This window comes from Sinocyclocheilus rhinocerous, unplaced genomic scaffold (assembly GCF_001515625.1).
Source record: "Sinocyclocheilus rhinocerous isolate Xijiao unplaced genomic scaffold, SAMN03320098_v1.1 scaffold263, whole genome shotgun sequence".
Classification (NCBI taxonomy): domain Eukaryota; kingdom Metazoa; phylum Chordata; class Actinopteri; order Cypriniformes; family Cyprinidae; genus Sinocyclocheilus; species Sinocyclocheilus rhinocerous.
In genome coordinates, this window is record NW_015645086.1 from 543,268 (window position 1) to 567,911 (window position 24,644).

The window sequence follows — 24,644 nt, forward strand, 5'->3', positions numbered from 1 at the left end:
GAATGAGCTTTATTAATCACTTAAGTGTGCGCAAGCACAAGGAATTTGTTGTGGTTTTACAGGAACATACATGCATACAAATAACCATATATATATGACACAAGATAGTTATAGAAGTTCACAGAACTGACTCAGCAACAGCTGAGTAAAACTGTTTCATCTGAGCATGTGGCACTTTAAGCATTATCGTATCGCATATCGAATATCGCATTATTTAATGAGTTATCGCATATCACATTTTTCTTCAATATCGCACAGCCCTAATTCCTGTAATGCAAAGCTGAATTTTCAGCATCATTACTCCAGTCTTCAGTGTCACATGATCCTTCATAAATCATTCTGATATGCTGATTTGCTGCTCAAGAAACATTTCTTATATTTACCAATTTGGGAAAACAGTTGTGCTGCTTAATATTTTTGTGGAAACTGTGAATAATTACTGTTGCCTTATGAGAGTCATATTTCTGGGTGTTGTTTTGGACAGGGAGGGTAATGAACCTGGAGATGAGAAGACGGTGACCTACAGAGAACTGCTTCAGCAAGTCTGCAAGCTTGCCAATGTCCTCAAGTCACAAGGTAAAACACAAATGCTGTTGAACTGTTGGTATAATAGTGACCAGCAGCAGGTTAAAGATTTGACATTGATGTTGTGTATTAAGACATTGTCCTCTTGTCGGTCCCTTTCTCTCTCGGACTGTGCAGGTGTGAAGAAAGGTGACCGTGTATCTATTTACATGCCCATGGTGGTGGAGCTGGTGGTGGCTATGTTGGCCTGCGCTCGGATTGGAGCGGTCCACTCTATTGTGGTCAGTCCTTTGTCTTATCTTGGATCTTAGCTATGTTGACCAACCAGCTTGTTCTAAAACATGTAAAAACAAAGTACCCATACATGTTTTGCAGGGTGTGATCTCTATCAGCCTTTTTTTCCCCCCAACTGTTGGATTGTTTGTAGAAAAGATTTGGCGCTGTGTCAAAAATTGAATACATAAGAAAAATACTATAAGTTGTTGCAGCAGTATATTTACTCACATTTTTGTGTTCACAACCCAGTTCGCCGGTTTCTCCGCCGAGTCGTTGTGTGAAAGGATCATGGACTCTCAATGCTGTATTCTTATAACGGCAGGTAAGGAAAAATGTGATGTAATTGATGTAATTTACTCAAAGTGTGTAATCTTAGGGCAGCTAATCCCAAAGTTAATCAGCTGCATTTCCATCTACTGCAAAAGAGCGCAGCTTTTCACATTGTTCACAAGTCTGGTGTTAATCGTATTACCATCAAAAGCTGTTTAGCCTGCGGCTGCGATCTTTGAGTAGTGACAGGAAACTAAATGCTGAGAGTTTGGCAAGTTTAGAAAGGAGAATGAGATTTTGGGATAAATTTGACCCCATAATCTATCATTAAGTTGTTTTTAAAGGCTGGAAGAGAAACTAAAACTAAAGAAAAACTAACTTCTGTTCAGGACTTTCTGAGAAACGGGTTCTTCACATGGTTCATATATTGCTCTGTCTTGCTGCCAAATATCAGGATATTTACGTTGTCTGATTGTAATTGAAAAAGAGACATTCCACTGAAATGATTAGTCTGATATTAGACTTGTAGGTAGAGCTAAAGTCTTTGACATTGCACTGAGCTTGATGCAGAGTTCATGAGCTTATTAGAGGATTGCGAGTGGACTATAACCATAAAATACACATTTCAGCCATAAATAATCTGTTATTATCACCTAATAAAAGGTGATCTGTTGTTATCACCTAATAAAAGTTTACTGTCTTTGTCTTTTTGGGATTATCTGTGAATATTAGATTTTAGGTAAATGAAAAGTTAATAGAAGTTGTTTTATTGTGTGTTTCTCTCCCTTTCCTTCCCCAGATGGTTTTTACCGCGGTGATAAGCTGATCGGTCTGAAGCTAATAGCTGATGAGGCGCTACAGAAATGCAGGGACAAGTATGATAAACACTAGTAAAACTAGTAAAAATTAGTTGTTGTGCAGTGCTTATCATATGTGCATGTACTCACAGTTATTAGGTTCAGTTTGTCAAACGTGGAATAGCAGCAGTAAAGGACGATGATAGAAGATTGGAAAAATTATGCTTGTTTGGTTCACTAATTCAGTTCCACTCAACAATTTTGGTCCCTGAATGATTCTTTAAATACTGGACTGGACAGTATTTGGAAAATCCCTGCATTTGCTGTCTTGAAGCAGCATTTAGTCACACAGTTGGATCATTTTCAATTTCAACAAATCAGGAAATATTACAATTTAGAATAACTGTTTTTCATTTTTAAAATGTCATTTATTCCTGTGAAGCAAAGCTGAATTTTCAGCATCGTTACGCTACTCCAGTCTTAAGTGTCACATGATCCTTTAGAAATCATTCTAAAAATATAAATTCTAATAATTTGCTGCTCAAGAAATACTGGAGACCTAAGAAAGTGGCTACTGTAGTTGTGTACATGCTCAGGAGAGTGTCTCTTCAGTTCACTTATTTCTTTCGTGTCTTTTACACTGTCAGGTCTTTCACAGTGGAGAAGTGTATAATGCTAAAACACCTCACAAAAGAAGATGAGGCTTCGTCTGGATCGCTGTCGCCCCCTGCGAAACGCACCTGCCCCGATCTGCAGGTGAACTTAACCTCTGCACCAGCTAACAGGCTTCACACTTTGTTTTTTCATCTTGATTAGTTTCTTGTTCATTTGGACATCTCCACATTGCTGCAGGTGTTTTTGTAAGAAGTCTTTAAGCTAACCAAGGCTTTATTTGATCAAACATACAGTAAAAATCAGTAATATTGTGATAAATTATTACAATTTAAAAGAACTGATTTATATTTTAATATGTTAAAATGTAATTTATTCTTATGATGGCAAAGCTAAATTTTCAGCATCATTACTCCAGTCTTCAGTGTCACATGATCCTTCAGAAATCATTCTAATATGCTGATTTGCTGCTCAAGAAACATTTCTGATTATTATCAATGTTGAAAACAGTTGTGCTGCTTAATATACATTTTCAGGTTTCCCCTCATGAGCACACGAGGCTATGGCTTTGACACTATCCTGAGGTTTGATTTGAGTTGAGTTTATAATATAGGTTAAAAAGAAGCCCACACAGTTTGTGCATCAAACAAAAACAAAACAAGTAAGCCTTAATGTATTATAACACCTGAATCAATGGAGAGCCAATGGGGAATCGATTCAGATGAAAAAGTACTGCATTATCCCTTTGTTACGGTTTCTCAAATGTTAACTCTTGTCCTGTACATCTCCTGTGGAGTTTTGAGTCTTGCATTGTCCTGAGTGTTACAGATATCTCACGGATGTTTAACAAAGGTTTTGTCACTGTTGTAAATCCATAAAGGCCTGGCATGATTTCTGAGCTGTTGTGCTGAAGACCTTTGCAACAGTTGAATGTAATATGTGTACATTCATCAATGCAAGATGACCTGTTATTCTAATAATATCAGTTGGACTTTTATATAAAATATCTTTTGCATTTCATTTCCTCCTTCAATGTGGGTCCATGTCTGTGTGTCCTTTTCCTCTTTCGGTGTAAGTAATCTCTCCATTAACCCCCTTTAGCAGGAGAAACAGAAAGAAAGAGTAAGGAAGGTCCGTCCGTCCCCACAGGTATTTCATGTCTCCTTTGTGCATAACTTGTTTTGTTTAAACTCCTCCTGTCTTATTAACACGGGTTTGTGTGCTCATGGGCGGCTCTCTCGCTCTTTGGATGGCTCAAGACCTTTATCACTATTCTCACATTCTCTCAGAATGCAGTGTGTGTGTGTCCGTCTCTGTGTGTTTGCTTTTGCAAATGCAATTTACACCATTTATGCACGCATCAGACTTGGCGTTCATCAGTAAGTTATGAGGCCATAAATTAAAGCCATATTCTTGCTTATTAAAAACTTGATGTCTTCAGAGCCATTAAAGTCTTAATGCATCTTAATTCATATAAAGTGTTAAATAATGCTTTATTACATTCAAAAATTGAGATATAAACTGCTGTTCAGTATTCTAATGTTTGTGAATAATGATTATGAAGTGATCGCCAATTCTGATCCATGAGCTGGCACTGAAAACCTTTTACTGTGCCTAGTAAAAGTACTTAATTATAGTCACATCGCTGGTAAATGACTGGTGTGTCCTTGTGTCCATATTCTAAATGATCTCCTCACATAAACTTTATTGGTCCACTAGTGCACGATTTCATCACAGATGTCTGGAAAGCTCTTATAACGTTATCGTGACTAGACTCTAATAGCTCTCTCTTGTGTTAGCAGTTGTATTTCACTCAGATGGTTCTCTCTGTGTAGTCCAACACTAACTCTCTCCTATGAGCTCCATGCAAATGCTCATGCTACTTAAATTAACTCAAGTGCTCACATCGTATTCCCTCTGAACTGCATGAAAAACTAGATTTGTAGAGTTGTCTGTTACGTTCATGTCTCTCTTTGTTTGTTCATTAGTGTTTTTGTGTTTTGCTAACTCAACCTGATCTTTTCAGATGCTTTCTCTTTCAGTTTTGAGAACACCTTTGACTAAAGCAGACGGGCTTCTGCGCTCCATTCACTTTGGTTAGATTGAACTGAATGAATCAAATAAATCTGACTGGAATAAATACCACCATGAGCTTCTAAATAACGTGTTATATGCATTATTTGCATACAACACTCTTCACGTTTCATCTTTTTGCTGATTTCAAGTCATTCTGGAATGAGTGTGTTTATAAGATGAATGATTGTTTTCCACTTCAATGACGAATTGAAAACCCATTATAATCAACAATACTTATGGAAGTCTATAGACTGGAGGGTTTAAAAGCAGAAATGTGAAGCTTGTTTTAAGGCGCTTGAAAAGCACACCAATGCATTTTACAAGTAAAAATAGTTTATTTAGCTGTGGAATTGTCTGAATTGTTCTTTGCAACTGGACTATTTTTCTTGGTGGATCTGGTTCAGTGTTGTTACTTTTAACTAAAACTAAATCTATTAAAAATAGTTTTTGTTAATTGAAATAAAGCTGTGATAAATATTACATGGAAAAACATAAACGAAAATGAGAAATGTTGTCCTGGCAATAATTACAAGTTATAGTACTAAAATGACTAAAACTGAAATGAACATGAAAGCTGAAAATACCTAAATAGAAAGTAGAGTAAAAATAGTTAAATGGAAGCGCATAACAATGTTACTAAAGCTTAAACTAAAATTAAAATGAAAACTGAAAATATAAAAAAAATCTAATTCAGAATAAAAAAATAAAAAATACTGCATAATTATATGCTACATAAATAATATTAAAAACCGATCTGGTTATGCATCACCAACGTAATTCCTCTTGGTAGAGTTTGCTCTGTGTAAATGGTTCCTGTAAATGAGGAAGTAACTGGAATTACTTTTTATAGAGTTGTGATTGAAACATGATTTAAAAAAAAAAAGTTTATGAGATGACTGGCTACGAGAATGATAAAGTACATAAATAAAGCATCAGTTCATTTTGTTGCACTAGTTCTACAAAACAACCAAATTCACTTGAACAGACATGATGTTATAACTACAATTTTGGAACGAAGTAGGGACTTCTCTTGACTTGAAAGCAGCATTTGTTCTGTTCAACCCAGCATCGTTTACAGTTAATGACCTTCTCAGACTGATTTGATAACATCATGTTGTACCGTTCTCTGGAGTGTGACACCAGCAAGAGTAAACACAAGTTATACGGGACGAGTTAACTATGAGCGCTCCCTGTACTGTGATTGGTGCAGGTGCCGTGGAATCCTGAGGTTGATTTGTGTTGGCACTCTCTGATTGGTGGAGCATCAGAGGAGTGTGAGCCTGTCTGGTGTGATTCAGAAGACCCGCTCTTCATCCTTTACACCAGCGGCTCTACTGGGAAACCTAAGGTAGATCCTCCAAACAACCCAATCCTCCTTCAACTGTGTGATATTTGCTTTTCATATACATATCATATATATTTGTTCCTATTTTTCTACCACTCCACTAGGGTGTATTGCATACAGTGAGTGGCTACATGCTTTACACTGCGGCCACCTTTAAGATGGTGTTTGATTATCACTCTGATGATGTGTACTGGTGCACTGCAGACATTGGTTGGATCACCGGCCACTCATACATCACATATGGGCCCTTGGCCAATGGCGCGACCAGTGTGTTGGTGAGGGGAACACCTGATAAGCACTTTTTGTGTCCGGTTTTGCATTATGCCCTGTGCTGTCACTTTCTTTACGTTAATAACATAATGACTCATCAACATAAGCATTTATTGTTGTATAATATGAATTTTTAATCTTCTGCTTCTAGTTTGAGGGTCTTCCCACATACCCGGATGTGAGCCGAATGTGGGAGATTGTTGATAAATATCACGTCTCCAAGTTCTACACAGCACCCACCGCCATCCGGCTCCTGATGAAGTACGGCAGTGAGCCCGTTCAGAAGTAAGTTTGTTGTCTATTGTGTCTTTCCTAGATTTAGTAGACTAGAGAGAGGCTTTCCACAGTCATGGAGAATTTGCTAAAATCAGACGTGATCAGTTGTGATTTCCGAGCTTGGAAGTCATGGAAATAAAAAAAACTTCAAATTGGAAACGTGCATTACTGTTCAAAAGTTTATGCTTGGTACATTTAATTATTTATTCAAAAATGTAATACTTTTATTGAGCAAGGATGCATTAAATTAGATGAAATATTTATATTTCAAATAAATACTGTTCTTGTAAATACTTTCTATTCATCAAAGGATCCTAAAAAAGCATCATAGTTTCCACAAAAATATTAAGCAGCACTGTTTTCATGTTGATTATAATAAAAAATGTTTCTTGAGCACCATATCATCATATTAGAATAATTTCTGAAAGATCATGTGACACTAAAGTCTGAAGTAATGATGCTGAAAATTCAGCTTTGCATCGCAGGAATAAAATCTGTTTTATTTTAAATTGTAATAAGATTTCACAATATTGCTGTTTTTTACTGTATTTTAATTAAATAAATGCAGCCTTGGTGACTATAAGACAACATAAAAGTTATACTGAGCTATCAAAATATTTTAGAACGTACAATTATTATTATTTTTTCTTACTATTCTTTTTTTTTGTGTGTGTGTGAAATCCTTATAGAATAGTCAAGAATAACTAGAAAAGTGTAAGAATTTATTTGTCAACGTGTGAAAACACTGACTGGATGGCTGACAGTCTGAAAAAGCTCTTTAAAACGTGCTTGAGGAATGTTCTCTTGGTTTAAATAATATGAAATATTTTTTACTGACACGCTGTGTGTATATATAGTATATAGAGTAGTATAGTGTTTACAGTATAAATTATGATGTTTAGGAATAAGTATTGGCAGTATTATGAATGTGTATTTTTTTTATTGCCATTGCTAGTTAATGTGTTATCCATCTAGGACACTTTCTCCCATTGCCGGAGAACACTTGATGATAACTACTGATGATAACACTTGATAGTACTCATCTCTTTGTGTTATGTAATTGCTCTGTATTCTGTCTTGCACTCTGTTTGCTTACAAAGTCTGTAAACTGAGCGGTGTGCCTAGATCATTTTCTTGTACATTCAGGTGTGTCCTAACTTTTTACTGGTATTCAGAATAGTTTGCGTGTTTGTTGTCGTCAGGTATAAGCGGACCTCCCTGAAGATTTTGGGGACCGTAGGGGAGCCCATAAACCCAGAAGCCTGGCAGTGGTACTACAGTGTGGTGGGAGAGAAGAGATGTCCAGTGGTGGACACCTTCTGGCAGACTGAGACGGTATGAACTGGATTCTAACCATTAAGTCCAGAGCAGTAACATCCATGTTGCTTTGGAACTGTCTACTGTATGGTCACTTGTCTTTTGTTTTTGTCTTCCTCAGGGTGGGCATGTGATGACCCCTCTGCCGGCCGCTACTCCCATGAAGCCTGGCTCTGCTGTGAGTGAACTGTGATATGAATGAATAAATGAATAAAAAAGTTTGGGGTTGGTAAGATGTTTTTGTATTTGAAAGAAGTCTCTTTTGCTCACCAAGAGACTCGTTTCACTAAGAAATCCTTCTAATATGCTGAGTTGGTGCTCAAAAACATTTCTTATTATCGGTATTAAAAACAGCTGTGCTGCTTGATATTTATGTGGAAACGGAAAATAACAGCATCTGTTTGAAATTGTGGAGTCGGCGCTGGTGGAGCATGAAGCTGTGGCTGAGGCAGCGGTTGTGGGGAGGTCACACCCTGTTAAAGGCGAGAGTCTCTACTGTTTTGTCACCCTCAATGATGGAATCAACTACAACCAAAAGCTGGAGGCGGAGCTTAAAAAGCAGGGTACGTGTAAATAGTTCATTCAAGAATTACGATTCTGTCGTCATTCAGTCACTCGCGTAAAAGGTTGGTCACTTTTCGTTCCACTGAATTCCATTCATACGCATATGAATGTGGGACACAGGCAATGCAAGCTTTTTTTGCGTTCCAAAGTTCAAGTTTGGTGAACGCTGCCCTGCAAATTCGTATCGCGTGAAGACCAGTAGAAGATCGGTGTGGTTTCTTAGCTGAATTAAAAGAACACAAACTTTACAGAAAAGTGATGTAAATGACGTATTTTTACATTTTTGGATGTACTATATGTGGGAATTATGTTTCTTAAAAAGACGCCGGAAAGCATGGTGTCATATTACGACCTTTGCATTGGTCGTAGACATTTTGCATGCGCAAAGTCTAGTGCATTTGAATTGCTCTTTTCAATACAGCAAAAGTGATTTTAAACTGTCACACTTTAATAAGGATAAAAAAGCCCAACAGAAGTATCATAATAACAAAACTGCACTTCTGAATTCATGAGATTGCTTTTGTTTTGCTTTGCTTTTTTGTTTTGCTTTGTCTCTACTGCATTTATTTTAATTTGAATATTCCTATTTTATAAACTATCCCTTTAAGTGTTTTGAGCTTGTGTCTACTAATTAAATAATAATTTACAAATCATTGATGAGTAATATATATCTATATATACAGTGGGGCAAAAAAGTATTTAGTCAGCCACCAATTGTGCAAGTTCTCCCACTTAAAAAGATGAGAGAGGCCTGTAATTTTCATCATAGGTATACCTCAACTATGAGAGACAAAATGAGAACGCTGCTGTACTGCTGTGTGACCACCAGGGGCATCCCTCACAACGCCACTTTCTGGCCCCAACACCAGCTTCAGTTCTGGAGGGAAGAGGATGAGTCTGAGCTATAATGGAGTTTAGGATAACGCTAGTGGGCAGACAGAAAAAAAAAAGCTTAGAGATGTATAATTCCTACTGCAATTCGCCGACTTTAAGAAATCTCTAGGAAACCCAAGGTTTGGGTTTAGCATAGAGTTTTAACTGCATTTTTTCCAGGACCCACTTGTATGTTAGAAATCATTTTTACCCCCAAAAGTTTATTTTTATTATGTTTATAATTTCCTCCTCTTTTCTCCATGTTCAGTACTTTCATTAATCTTTATATGACTACACTGCCCTGCTTTAATTGTGCCAACATAACCTCAAAAAAAAATTTCACTACTAAAACGGGAAAATAATATGTTATGTCATGATTTTGTTGTGTACTATGTAATAGCACTGTTTAAAATCATTCTGCTTTGGTCGAAGGTTTCATTTTTAACATTTAAAGCTACACATTGTATAGAACTTTCTATACAGGCCAAAGCATGCATTAATATTTACCAGAATAACATGGTATCATGCAGGTGTCTTTACCATGTATATTTTATCCCTGGAACAGTTTGCAAGTTTGTGATAAAAGTTTGTGTGAACTGCTTTTATATTTCTCCAGGAAAGTTATGAAAGAGCTATGATTGACTGCATAAAGGCTGTACGTTAATTTGAAAACGCACTCAACAGAAGTGAATGACATTTCTGACCATGATGGTCATAGTCCTCTGAATCTAAGATGACACTTAGACCCGTTCAGTAGGCTTTCCATTTATCAAGTCATATTTAAATGTGTTAAAATCTGTATTTTATATTGTGAAGGTATCCTCTCAAGAAGCTTTTTCAGGAGAAAAGTGATCAAATTCCAGCCGTTTCATGAGTGTATGGTGCTCTCATGCACCAGTACTGCATCTCTGGACTGTATTTGTTACTATTGTCAAAGTGATTTCTTCCATCTTGGCATTAACTGTTTTGTTGGTCGAGTTTTGGATATTTCATAGCCCTTATTGTGGACGAGTATTAGCTGTCAATGCTTTTCTCAACCCTGTAAACATTCACTAGCCCTATATGATGAGCGACTTAACCTTTGAAGTTTAGATTGTGTTTTTTACCCTTACGTTCCTTTTCATTCATTTTCTTGTAATCATTTGATCAGAGCAATGTCTCAAACCGAACTGGGTGAATTAAAGTGCTGAAATTTTAAAATGGTTTTGTCATGTTTATGGTTTCTGCATGTGCCCATTCCTTCTACGTTTTCATGTATTTTCTGGAGGAGTTGCTTCTTAATAGGTTAAGTCATAATGACTTAATAAATAATCATTATCTGCTGCTATTGAAAGAAATTGATACTTTTATTTAGCTAAGATGAAATAAAATAACCAAAAGTGACAGTCAAGTAAAGGCTGTTCTTTTGATTTGGGGGGGGGGATGCATCACTGTTTCCACAAAAAAATACTAACAGGGTGATTCAAATTATAAATTCGAACTGAATGATTCGTTCACAAAATTCGACTCACTGAATCAGAAGGAAAGCAGTGTTCGAATTAACAACTCACGGAAATTAAAGATTATCAGTGAATAATAACTTACATTTCTTTCTGTTCCTCACACAAAACTATCGCAATACCGCGTCAAGTCGTCTGGGCAACTTTTTGGTACATCTATGATGTTTCTTTGTCATTTTTTTTTGAAGATTAACAGCTGTGACCACAAACAAATGTTTTATGGAAAACACCTGTGAATATCTTCAAACATTTGTGTTCCACAGAAGAAAGAATGTCATACAGGGTTGAAACAACGTGGGTGAGTACATAAGGATTTGCTCTTTAATATGCACATACTATTATATATGTATATACACGGACGTTACTTTTCTATCTTTTTTGTCCATGTTTCAACCACACATAATAAAGTCAACAAACCTCCACAAGATGGCGGTGATTCCCAACTGTTCACTTCAGGAAGACAAAGAGAAGGTCCTCTCTTTCTACTAAGGATCCAAAGCAGGTTTATTGTCAATTTCCATTACATAAAACCCTTTTCTGCACGAACTACACACATGTTCAGTTAATTAACCCATAGGTTCATGTTTGATAGTCTTTTGCTGGGTGAAAAGCCCACTGACCATCTGTTATTCAAGCCGTGTGAAAGTGATTGAATAATTCATGCCAGACTGCTCAGTTTGCTGTCTGGGGATTGTGCGGATCAGAGGGCGGTCCACTCATTTTTATTTGTGTGTGTATGATGGTAGGGAGTGGATTAATGTGACCATTTTCACTGTCCTCACACATGCATTTTAAACAAGAGATGATGAAGTGATAAATTTATATAACGACGTATGGTTTGATAATCATTTTAAGAGTTGAGGTAACAGGTGAATCCATACATTTGGCAACAAGAAGACTGAGTGGCATTGAGCTAATGTTTCTTTCCCCATATTCAGCTGGAGTATATTTAATATACAACATTTGTCTGCAGCTGGTGAACTCGTCTTACTCTCTTCATGAACCCCTTGTTGATGTTATTGATTTTCATAACACCAGGCTGTGTGTAATTCTGCCCTATTTTCAGTTCAGTCCATTTCAAAAGTATAATAACACTCTTTTACACACACTTACACTTTCGCCCTCTTCAACAGATTTCATTTTCTCCTTTTTTTATTATTACCACTTTATTTCTACTTCCATCCGTGTCTCCTAGTCCTTTCATCTTTAGGCACTATTGATGTTTGTTCTGTGGTACTTCAGGGATGCAACAAGCCCTGGGTCAGATTATAGTTCAATATTCTCCAGGAGGTTTTGTGGTACGGCTGAAAGCTCTACTGCATCCTTGTCTTTGTGTCTGTATGGCTGAAGGGCATCAGGTCTCTTTTATTTAGCTAAGATGAAATAAAATAACCAAAAGTGACAGTCAAGTAAAGGCTGTTCTTTTGATTTGGGGGGGGGGATGCATCACTGTTTCCACAAAAAAATACTAAGCAGCACATCTGTTTTCAACAATGTTTCTTGGGCAGCAAATCAGCATATTAGAATGATTTCTGAAGGATCATGTGACACTTAAGACTGGAGTAATGATGCTGAAAATTCAGCTTTGGCATCACAAGAATAAATTACATTTTAAAATATATTAAAACCGAAATTTTATATTGGAATAATATTTTAAAATATGACTGTTTTTTACTGCATTTGGGGGCAAATAAATGCAGCCATGGTGAGTTTACGAGACTTTAAAAAACAGTAGAAGATCTTACTGACCGAAAACTTTTAAAGGGTAGTGCACGTTCCAGGTTTCTGACCTTTTCAACCAATTTGTTTACCAACCTAAAATAGCATTCTTCCAAAATCCTCCACAATTGAGAACCAGTTTTTTTTTATTTTTTACTGTTATATTATTTACAGTTATATTATTTAACGTTTCGTGCACGAAAACAAGCCTTTCTCTTAGCTCTGTTTTTGCTGTTGTACCTTTAAGACTTTAACTTCAACTTCTATGCATGTTGAACTAGTTGAACTGAATCAATTAATGAATCATTCTTTTGAGTCTTTTTATTAACAGGGTGATTCAGATTATAAATTCGAACTGAATGATTCGTTCACAAAATTCGACTCACTGAATCAGAATGAAAGCAGTGTTCGAATTAACAACTCACGGAAATTAAAGATTATCAGTGAATAATAACTTACATTTCTTTCTGTTCCTCACACAAAACTATCGCAATACCGCGTCAAGTCGTCTGGGCAACTTTTTGGTACATCTATGATGTTTCTTTGTCATTTTTTTTTGAAGATTAACAGCTGTGACCACAAACAAATGTTTTATGGAAAACACCTGTGAATATCTTCAAACATTTGTGTTCCACAGAAGAAAGAATGTCATACAGGGTTGAAACAACGTGGGTGAGTAAATAAGGATTTGCTCTTTAATATGCACATACTATTATATATGTATATACACGTACGTTACTTTTCTATCTTTTTTGTCCATGTTTCAACCACACATAATAAAGTAAACAAACCCCCACAAGATGGCGGTGATTCCCAACTGTTCACTTCAGGAAGACAAAGAGAAGGTCCTCTCTTTCTACTAAGGATCCAAAGCAGGTTTATTGTCAATTTCCATTACATAAAACCCTTTTCTGCACGAACTACACACATGTTCAGTTAATTAACCCATAGGTTCATGTTTGATAGTCTTTTGCTGGGTGAAAAGCCCACTGACCATCTGTTATTCAAGCCGTGTGAAAGTGATTGAATAATTCATGCCAGACTGCTCAGTTTGCTGTCTGGGGATTGTGCGGATCAGAGGGCGGTCCACTCATTTTTATTTGTGTGTGTATGATGGTAGGGAGTGGATTAATGTGACCATTTTCACTGTCCTCACACATGCATTTTAAACAAGAGATGATGAAGTGATAAATTTATATAACGACGTATGGTTTGATAATCATTTTAAGAGTTGAGGTAACAGGTGAATCCATACATTTGGCAACAAGAAGACTGAGTGGCATTGAGCTAATGTTTCTTTCCCCATATTCAGCTGGAGTATATTTAATATACAACATTTGTCTGCAGCTGGTGAACTCGTCTTACTCTCTTCATGAACCCCTTGTTGATGTTATTGATTTTCATAACACCAGGCTGTGTGTAATTCTGCCCTATTTTCAGTTCAGTCCATTTCAAAAGTATAATAACACTCTTTTACACACACTTACACTTTCGCCCTCTTCAACAGATTTCATTTTCTCCTTTTTTTTTATTATTACCACTTGATTTCTACTTCCATCCGTGTCTCCTAGTCCTTTCATCTTTAGGCACTATTGATGTTTGTTCTGTGGTACTTCAGGGATGCAACAAGCCCTGGGTCAGATTATAGTTCAATATTCTCCAGGAGGTTTTGTGGTACGGCTGAAAGCTCTACTGCATCCTTGTCTTTGTGTCTGTATGGCTGAAGGGCATCAGGTCTTGTGTTTGTGTGGACTGGGATGCACCGCAGCGAGAGGCAGGTGAAAATACACAGTTCTACATGCAGTCTGGTTTGACCTGAGGTTGTTTCTTTGTTGTTGGTGGTCAAATAAAAAAATAAAGCCTCTTATGTTACTTCATTGATAGTCATAACTCATAAGCGATTAAAAACACATTCAGTTTGGTAGTTCATGTGGAAAATAAGTGTAGTATAAATTTATATATTATATATCGTTATATATATATATATATATATATATATATATAACGTTTGGCTCAGTAAGTGATATTTACTGTGATATAGTGATTTTTTTTTTTTTTGGTAAAATTAATACTTTTTTTAAGCAAGGATGCATTAATTTGATCAGAAGTGACAGTAAAGACATTTACAAAAAATGCATAATGATTTCCACAAAAATATTAAGCAGCACAACTGTTTTCAACATTGATAATAATAAGAGAGGTTTTTTGAGCAGCAAATCAGCATATTAGAATGATGACACTGAAGACTGGAATAATGATGCTGAAAATTCACAAGAGTAAATTACATTTTTAAAATACATTAAAATAGAAAACAGTTATTTAAAATTGTAATAATATTTTCCAATATTATTATTATTTGTACTGTATTTTTGATCAAATAAATGCAGCCTTGGTGAGCACGAGACTTCTTTCAAAACAAAATCTTATATATAATATTATTATACATAAACTGAATTTACATATTTTAAATGCCTAATTCGTCCATTGACTACTATTTCAGGTGGATTAAAAAAAGCTGTAGCCCTATCAATACACAAAGAAAGCATAATCTGTCTTTACTTCTACAAAATTTCATATACATAAGTAATACAGTAATACATAAGATTCATATGCACATATTTATCTTATTTTATACCATTAAACTTGGCCACTTTTCTATCTCCTTCATTAATATGAAGCATATGGCAGTAACAGATTTCTATGATTGCAAAAGAAAGCAGATGCTTATGACTTAATATCCATCAAGATTCTTGGATACAGATTGATCAGGATAACTGGCTCTGATATTAAGATTTATAGTCTATACTATATACTAATGATTTACCTTTAGTTCAATATCCACAAACAGTGAATTCAGGCTGACAAAAATGTCATGGTGCCATTGTCAGCTTCATGGATGCCCCCCCACGCACACACCCGGTTTATATCCTCAGGTTGAGCCTCCTGTTGAAGCGGTCTGCATCGTTTCATCTGGCAGACTGTGGGACACCCAGGGCAGTCTCTAGGGCGTGCGTGTGTGTGTCTGTGTGTGTGTGTGTGCTGGCCCAGCTGTCATCAGCATTTGACCACTGAACATATGCGGCACGGAACTGCTGCCGTTGTTTCTCCTAATGGGCCTTCATTATACACACACTCGTCACACTCTGGGATACAGACAGGCCTGGGACAGGTGGGAGAATGGAAGGACTGAAAAGATACAGAGCAGGGAACAAAAGGAGTCACGATGGATGCGAGAGCCAGAATGCATGTACAAGCTAAGAACAACAGAGATGGATTAACCGGGAGGAGGGCAGAATGATGATTAAAAAAAATTTATAATTTGTTAATATAGTATAATATGTTAAAATATTGTTTATAGTAAAATGGCATGACTTCATTGACTAATTTTGAATAGGATAAGTTGTTAATAGATCATTATAAAGAGGCGGTTTTACCAAATTGTGGACTAATTTTGAATAGGATAAATTGTGAATATTTATAAAGGACTCTGTGGAAAAAAAGACTCTGTGGAGACATATGTGAGCCTTTTTGTCTTTGAGAAAAATCTCAGGTTGCTCTCATTTTGATATCATTATTGTCTGGAATCACTTGAGATATTAAAAAGATCTCATTTGTTTTCCTGTATCCAGGTAATCCCCAGAAAGTCTCCAGTAGACTTTCTATTCATTTCCCCAGTACAGGGCGACAACAAGAGTGATGATATTCCCCTTAAAACCCAGTTTCAAAGATGAGGAGGAAAAAGCCCCATTACCCATCACATCTTTCAGTTTTCCCTCTGCTTCTCTCACTCTGATGCTGATGGGATCTGAAACTGAAAAGTAGGCTGATAGAGAGAAATAGGGTTGAAAGGGAGAAGAGGAGAGAGCGGTGTGTATGCTGCAGCACATGAACATGAGAGCAGCTGGTGATCTCAGCTGGGTATCTGCAACCCCAATCACAGCACAGACTGTTCACTTCACTGTCTGCCATCACTGACGGCCTTCCAGCTCACTAAACTCAACTGATACCGCAGGTGTTTAATAGCTGCTTTTAGACATGTAAACAGAGATCATTTACTTCACTCCTGTAGCCCTCGTGTTAAATTAATTATCTATAACTCTAGTGTCAGTGTAGACAGATTTGTTGATTATAAGGGGATTAGCTTTGTTGCATCACATCACTTGCTTTTATTTTTATGTCTTTAAAGGAATTTTCTGGGTTCTCAACTCGTCGCTACATTCAGAAAAATAAGCAAAAATCACATTTACAATAATGCATTTACAATGGAAGTCAATGGGGCAAAGCATTGAACCTAAATAAACATTAAAATACACATTTTCCAAAGTATATTATATGATGTGATAAATTTACTTATTAACCTTGCAAAGCTCAATTCAGTGTGAACATGAACATGTAAAGACTTGCTTGTTTTGCTCCATAGAATTAATTATGTTGTAAGATTACTGTAAACACGTAGATTACTGTTAATAATCTATTGCAATTACTATAAAAAAGATTATTTACTGTAATTTCACAGCTAAGTACTATTCCCTCCCTTGAGTGGAAAACCTTTTTAATTAAGAAAAGTTAACATGCACTAAGCAATGCTTACACCAAATGCTGTCCTCATTAAGAACTGATCATCAAATGACTTGTGGATTTACATTAAAGAGTAAAACTTGTAAAATATTGACAGGAACTTGATAATGATTTCAAATGGAGCTTATTGCCACATCTGAATACCCCACTGTCTTTCTGTTCCTCTCTCTTATATGCAGTAGCTTAGATGTTTCCGGTAGGGTGTTTCTGAGCAGCTCACAGCATCTGTGCAAACTTACCTGCAGTAAATCATGCTGGATCCTCTCACTCTGAAGCTGCTGACTCAGCAGCTTCACTTTTATGTATTTACACTTAAGAACAGACCCAGAGCTGTTGAAAATGTAAGCCTTATAAAAAGCTAAGTATTCGATCAGTAGGAAGTTGTGCTAATAAGGGATATTAGAAAGACAAGTGAATAATTTTAAATTGTTGCACATTAGTTTCCCTTGCTGGGTTTCTTTTTTTCTCCTTACTCTTGGAGAAAGCGACCTTCAGTGGCTGGTTGCTGACAATATAGCCATTCTGATGTGGCTATAATGGAATCATCAAGTGAGGAATTAGACACAAACCCATAACTCAAACTCCAGTTGTTCTTGCATCGGCTTGCCCATGAGTTTAAAAGCCATCAGAGGATTTAGGGTGTTTTCTGCATTGTGGTGGTGGGCAAAAGTAACAAAACCAAACCCACAAGAGAGGCTGGTTCTTCTGTCTCTGCACACTTGCACAAAACCGATTGGTCCAGATGGGAGGAAAGTGGCAAGTAATACTTGCTCAGTCATATGTTTACCCACAAATAAAGGGCCCTCATCTGAACCATAAGATGTGGTAGTTTTGACTGTCCTTCAAAGATGATCCTTGTCATAAAGCTCTTTGTACAAAGCAAACCTGTCATTGTGAAGATCTCACAGTCGCTGTGTAGAATTCACAATGGCTGAGTACAAATCGCAAAGGCTGAGTAAAAATTGTCACAACTGTTGTATCTGCAAAGTAACCAAACCCATAAGGCTGGATTTTTGCCCCAATTTATAGTCTGGACAAGTTGAGGCTATTTGCCCAAAAGTAAGATCCAGTCTGCAGATTTTAGCTGACAGATTTAATAGAAAATAGCGTAGCATATAATGATCACAGACTTCTGATTTTTTTTTTTTTTAGCTTCAGAGTTTATTTCTATCCAGTCAGGGGATATCAAACAATTTTGTATATTTTTAATTGTTTTCATTTGTCACGCATCTCCCAGCAACAAGGCATGTGTTTCTGAATGAGTTTGTGTTCAGAACAGTTTGAAAGTCTGGTAGTGTGTGAATGATCCTCAGCTGTTTAGTGTATACTGCACCTCTGTAACTATTTATAAAAGTCAGCAAGTGTTTGATGCCTATAGTGTTTTACATTTATTTTTTTATTTTTCATTTTTTAAAAGTCATGTGGTGTCTTCCAGCCTTTAGTCAGATGCTTCAGTCAGTTTGAAAAAAACAGAGCCACAGCTTTTCTTCTATTTTTTTCTGCCTTTTTTTTTTTTGCCTGGGCATCAGAGACTCCCCGAACTTGGCAGGATGGTCCCAAGCTTGTTCTTCTTCTCATGTGCATCACAAAATGCAAATCTCTGTATATTTTCTGAAAGAAAACAAATAGAATCAACTTCTTTGATCTCCTGCTAGGTAGATGATTTCCACTTGTTCCTATGAAGTTATTATAATCGTAATAGAGTTTAACTTATATGAGCATTCTCTAAGACATTCTTTAAAGGTGCACTCAGTAATAATGTTTAACATGCTATGTTTTTTTGTGCTGGTTTATGTAATGTGATTTAAAATAACTTTAAAAATGTTTCAAAAGTATATGTATCCAGTACCATTTAAAAACACCATTACTGATTATCAGTAGAAACTGGTTATTGATTCCATTGTATTGAACTCTGGTGTTGTGGATGACTTCCAATTAGTTTAACATAGTGACAGTACAGTGTTACAGACCCAGACTAAGCCTGCACTATATTGACTGGCACAGACATGGAAACCCAATGCTGTGTCAGGAGTAGCCCTACTTAGATCCATCAGAGATTTCTTACAAATAGTTCCAAGAAAGAAAACTTCTATTCTATTGCACCATCCATCTATTATTCCCATCTCTCTCTTGTTTACTCTCATTGGTCTGTCTGTTCCTATCCATCTCCTTTCATTCTGACTTGCTGGCTCATTACCTCATGGGAAACATCTCCAGCTGTCAGCCATGTAGTTGACCATGCTTGTGAGAGACATTCCCTGGCTAGGAGACTCTGGTGTTTCAAGGCAATTTGTTTCAGACAGCTTGAAGGCTGTGAAAGAGAGATAGTGTGCTCTCCTCTGAACTGTTAGTGTAGCATTGTGAACTGATAAACACAAACGAATTATTGATTTCAAAAAGTGTTTTTTTAAATAATTGCATATATCAGTATTTGATGAGAAAGCCCCAAAATGAAGATGATTCAAAAACATTTTCATGTTTATTTTCATTATTTCGTTATTAAAATAATTTTCAGAAGACATTCCTCCAGTCTTCAATGTCTCATATACATTATTCTCATATACTGATTTGCTGCTCACTAAATATGTATTATTATTATCTGTTGAATACGGTTGTGCTGCTTAATATTTTTGTCAAAACCGTGATACATTTTTTACATTTATAAAATGTCTTTACTGTCACTTTTCAATGTATCCTTGCTGTCCAAATTTATAATTGAATCTGTCCATGCACAAATGAGTATGTCAGTGGTTGTAACAATTGTAACTGTTGTTTGTGTAAGAGCAGAGGACACTGGTCATTGAGTTCGTCCTCCCTGTTTGTGTAATCATCTCTGCAGCCAGTCAGCCAATTAAAATGAGCAATTATGACCTATGCACTGAGCAAGACACAATTTTGTAATTAGAAATATTTATTAGTTTTCATACAGACAAAACTACTTCATCTGAAATGTTGCTGTGCAATTAATGCCAAGTCATACTATGCAATCATGCATATTTATGGTGTTTATTTGTACTGTACTTATATGTCAGTAATCTTAAATATTCAGGATAGTCCCAGCAATTCCACAAGGGCTCAAGTGTGACCGTCCGTGAAGGTCAATGTACTTCAGGAATGGGAGTTGATGTTGGCCAGAGAGGTAATATGGGGCTTTGGCTTTGTTCCCTTTAGAGGGCCTGTGAGACAGAAGTAATTAAGAATAGATTATTACATTGCCTTCATGTCACCTGCACAACTGTATTTGTGCATGTTCTGCCTGTAGCCATCTACATTTGCATATATTTACCTCCAGAGGGTGATTTGATTGGACAGTGGACTGAAAAGATGTTTTTGTGGCTCAGGTGAGCCGAGCTTCTTTGAAAGTGTTTATGAATTATGGATGGTGTTCTTGCTGAAAGAGAAGAACTAAGAGTGATGAATTTTATCTGGTGTGAAGTACACTGTCTGCATATCAACAACTAAACAACTTGTATGGGCCATGGGTGAACTATTATTATTGTTGTTTTAATAGCTATTTGTCAATATATCAATTGTTTTGATATGCACAGTTTCTCTCCCTATTCTTGTTGCCATTCTCAACCCAACTTCTTTTCCAAAATGTTTTCCATGGCAAATTAAATACATTATGTATATACAAGTGCATCTCAATAAATTAGAATGTCGTGGAAAAGTTCATTTATTTCAGTAATTCAACTCAAATTGTGAAACTCGTGTATTAAATAAATTCAATGCACACAGACTGAAGTAGTTTAAGTCTTTGGTTCTTTTAATTGTGATGATTTTGGAGACCCACTTAGCTAAACAAAGATAAAGCTTGTTATATGTTGTTGTTAAAAAGTCAAGTTTCACCTTTTTTCTGTTTATTAGGTGCATTTTGTCATGCAGGGTGTCCGTGTCAGGTGCTTTTTCACTTTCTGTGCCATCGACACGGATTTAATTGTTGTTCCCACAGTGTCCACTTTTATATTTATTTTATGTATCTCTATCAGTTTCTTTTTGAACATCTATTTCATCCCCATCAACTCATTTCTTCTGTCAATATAACTTCACTTGGAAATCTGCCTGCAGTCTGAGTTTGTCAGGTTTCCAGATTCTGATAATAGCGCTGAGGCAAGAAACCTGAATTTGGTGTTCACACAATCGCAAGTCTGTTTTCCTTTGATTTATTCCTGTTTTCATCTTGCATGCCACTGTATCTGTTGTTTTAATGTCTTTGTCATTTATAGAATGTTTGAATCATGGATATGAAATGGTCCCATTTAATAAGCTTTTGGCAGAAATCTTAGCTGTAGTGTTCATAGTTTTGCACAAATTCGTAATTCACAGCATGGTTCAAATGATATTGATAAATTATTAAAACGTGTCCTTTTACATTTATAGGAGATCAATGGATCTCAAAGGGCTGTAGTTTAAATGGTCTGACTGCTTCATCTCTCATTCATTTTGATGCCAAGTGAAAAGGTGGAGTCAGATATTCTCGTTCTTCCTTCACAAACATTCAGATTCTTCCAGCTTTGGCCTACAAATAAGTCTGACCAAAATGAAACAAGACAGTGTGTCACGGCAAAGAGGAGTCAGGATCCAAGCGCAAGTGCAATATAAGGTTTTATTTAGTAACCACAATAACGGAGACACAAGGTGATCAATCCTCGGGGTCACGGTCAAGATCAGAGCTCTTCTCCAGAGGCGCTCCTTCCACAGCGCTGGCCAAACCAAGGCGAGGGCTGAAGATCCGTGCCCTGGCAGTGCGTGAGCTAAAACAGCGAACTGACAGAGAGACAGGACATGAGAATAACGAACCGACAAACACACATTGAACAAAGCATCCTATAAAGGGATCGCTAATGAGTTGCAGCTGGCGCGCTCTGATAGAGCGCCAGCTGCAACCACTAACGAATAACGTAACACTCATACACCCACATGACAAGACGCAAAAGGACCGCCCAGACCCATGAACCGTGACACAGTGAGGTTAATTGAAATGTTCAGAAATAAATGGAATTGTCAGATTTCAACTTATTTTATATAGCTTTGTGATAAACTATTGAGACACGGACTAATAAGGTCTGAAATTCTGAAATGTCTATAAAACAATTGTGAACACTCTTCATTAAATTCTGCAGTCTGTGAATAAAGTATTGGCTTTTTTAAGTGTTACTGAATGTCAACTCTTGCTCACAAGAGTTTTAATTTGTTAATCTGTTATTCTGTTTCAAATACAAACATGTGGGAATCTATTTGGGATTCAAATTCAAAATTAAGCCACAGTGCTGTCATTAAAGCAAAAAAATAATAATAATTATATATATATATATGGGAGTTTTTTTCCATCTGTAAGAAATTCAAAAATCTAAAGTCCTTCCTGCAAAGACCTGTTGTCAGAAAAACTGACCTGTTGCTTTAAACGAAGGTGACAGTTTTGTTCAGATGGCTAAATAAACATTTGTTGTCGGTAAGATTTTCTTTCTTTTTGAAAGAAATTAATACATTTATTCAGCGAGGACACATGAAATTGATCCAAAGTGACATTTTTAATGTTATATTATTTCAAATAAATTCCGTTCTTTTGAATTGTGAGTAAGTATATCACAGGTTTCACAAGCACAACATTTTTGACACTGATAATAATCAGAAATTTTCCTTGAGCAGCAAATCAACATATTAGAATGATTTCTGAAGGATCATGTGACACTGAAAACTGGAGTACTGATGCTCCAGCTTTGCATCACAGGAATAAATTACATTTTAAAGTATATTCAAATAGAAAACTGTTATTTGTAATAATTGTAATCATATTTCATAGTATTGCTATTTTTACTGTGCTTTTTAATAAATGCAGCCTTGGTGAAAATGAGAAACTTCTTTCGAAAACATTACATAATATTACCAACTCCAAACTTTTGAACGGTAGTGTATATAGAAAAGGGAAGAGTAGGCTAGAAAAACTGAAAATACTCACAAGAACACGTTTAATAGTAATTATACGTTTTTGTAATTCTTCCTGTAGTTGTCCTTGATGAGATCAAGTTCATTTACATACCAACAGCACTCAGATGTTGATGATATCTGCCACGTCTCCTATCTGTATTCCTTTAATTGCCCTTCTCACTCTGAAACTGTGAATTATTCTGCAGCTGAAGGGTTTTTCTGACACTATGGGATGCAAAACGAGGGGTTTTGGGCAATTGGCTAATTGTGTCAGTGTCTGCAGCACAGATGTGAGTCCTGAGGTAACGGCTTTCCATTTACGCACAAACAGGCATGTGTGCTGGATTTGGTTAACTCTCTTTCTCCGTCTCTCTCTGTCTTTTTATTTCTATTCACCAATCTCTGAAACATGTATCCTTGTTTCTAAAGAACAATGATAAGCACAAAGGCAGAGCTGTCATACAATGTGGCACGGATAGGGGGTGCTGCAACTCTGAAGTTAAGTTTATTTCAAATGAATTTTCTTTTGTTTGATTCAGGGTAAACGACAGAGGGAGGGAAATGGAGCTTAAATGGTGCCAATTGGATGAAATAACAATGTTTAAAATTATGGGCTGACACTGTGAAGAATTGCTTGATAACAGATGCTACATTTCCATTTCCTCTCTCTGTCTCTCTTTCTCACCTCCTGCGTGAAGAGAGAACATTTTGCACAGGTCAGATCAATCTTTCATCTATTGGCTCCCCCCCAGCTTCTGCATAAAACACATTCACACCATATATTCCCAGCAGCAGTGCTATCGGCGCTTGTGCGCGCAGATATTGTGTTATGGGTAATCCTTGATATCACATATGAGTCTCTTTGAACTGAGAGCTGCAACATTTATCTCAGTCAAACAAACAGCAGGGCTGGTGATGGATTACAGTTAGAGGAGCTCACCCATGGCAGCATGTCCTTACATGGACGCAGCTCTGTTGTTCTGCTCACTCACAGACTCTCAGCTAGAGCGTATGGGGTTTGTGCTGTTCTGTTGATGTTTTATTATTCTGGAGGTGATGTGAACTCTGTTTTGGCCAGAAACATAGAGAAGAGAGAGTAAATCTTTGTCTCGCTATCTCTCTCTCTCCCTCACTGTCTGCCTTATATACACACACACACACACACACACACACACACACACACTCACGAACGTATCAGATCTCCTGCCCTGCCTGTCTAGAGAATGCCAGGCTGTTGCCGTGGTAACCGAGAGCTCCTCCATCCCTGCTGAGCCCAGCAGTACAGAAAAAGAGCAAGACGGTATAGCACAACACCGGTGGAAAAACAGAGAAAGACCCATACAGAGTCATGAGAGACCTTCAGAGAGTGTTTCACTTTTAGACTGTTTGCAGCTCTGTGGAGTAAATGTTGCATTTAATAATAACTCAAATTTTTTGTTATTTATTTATTGACATGGCGCAGCAGTAACAGCATGTTATGTGATATTTTGTGATATTTACTATTATTGTCAGTAATATGTTATTCTTTGAAGAACCTTTGAGTAAATGCTATATATGTTCCGTAAAAATGGTAGTTTTATGGATTTTGTTAGAGCCATAAACGACATTACGAATTTTGTAACATTTATCTTTACATTAAGAGAGATTCTGTTGTTTGATACATGTATACTTTGTGTTATTTTTATTGTATCGCGTGACTTTGGTTTGAAGAAGAATAAG

General features: G+C 36.6%; 1 protein-coding gene and 2 long non-coding RNA genes across 3 annotated transcripts in view; 2 read left to right on the forward strand and 1 right to left on the reverse strand.

The window, feature by feature from the left end:
• Positions 1–7,845, forward strand: part of LOC107705687 (acetyl-coenzyme A synthetase, cytoplasmic-like) — an 11,417-nt gene extending 3,572 nt beyond the window's left edge. The window contains exons 3-12 of the mRNA XM_016509086.1: positions 485–576; positions 703–806; positions 1,051–1,123; positions 1,871–1,946; positions 2,516–2,624; positions 3,582–3,629; positions 5,767–5,904; positions 6,006–6,176; positions 6,323–6,456; positions 7,650–7,845. Of these exons, the coding sequence (XP_016364572.1) occupies positions 485–576; positions 703–806; positions 1,051–1,123; positions 1,871–1,946; positions 2,516–2,624; positions 3,582–3,629; positions 5,767–5,904; positions 6,006–6,176; positions 6,323–6,456; positions 7,650–7,788 (1,084 nt within the window). The 3' untranslated portion in view covers positions 7,789–7,845. The remainder of the gene's footprint in view (positions 1–484; positions 577–702; positions 807–1,050; positions 1,124–1,870; positions 1,947–2,515; positions 2,625–3,581; positions 3,630–5,766; positions 5,905–6,005; positions 6,177–6,322; positions 6,457–7,649) is intronic.
• Positions 1–14,964, reverse strand: part of LOC107705689 (uncharacterized) — a 21,496-nt gene extending 6,532 nt beyond the window's left edge. Inside the window, exons 1-2 of the long non-coding RNA XR_001636092.1 lie at positions 14,953–14,964; positions 4,251–4,254 (exon numbers count right to left, since the gene is read on the reverse strand). This is a non-coding gene — a long non-coding RNA (uncharacterized LOC107705689). The remainder of the gene's footprint in view (positions 1–4,250; positions 4,255–14,952) is intronic.
• Positions 10,779–11,187, forward strand: LOC107705690 (uncharacterized). Its single transcript, XR_001636093.1, has 3 exons — positions 10,779–10,850; positions 10,964–10,998; positions 11,109–11,187. It is a non-coding gene; the product is annotated as an uncharacterized LOC107705690 (long non-coding RNA).
• Positions 14,965–24,644: the final 9,680 nt, after the last annotated feature.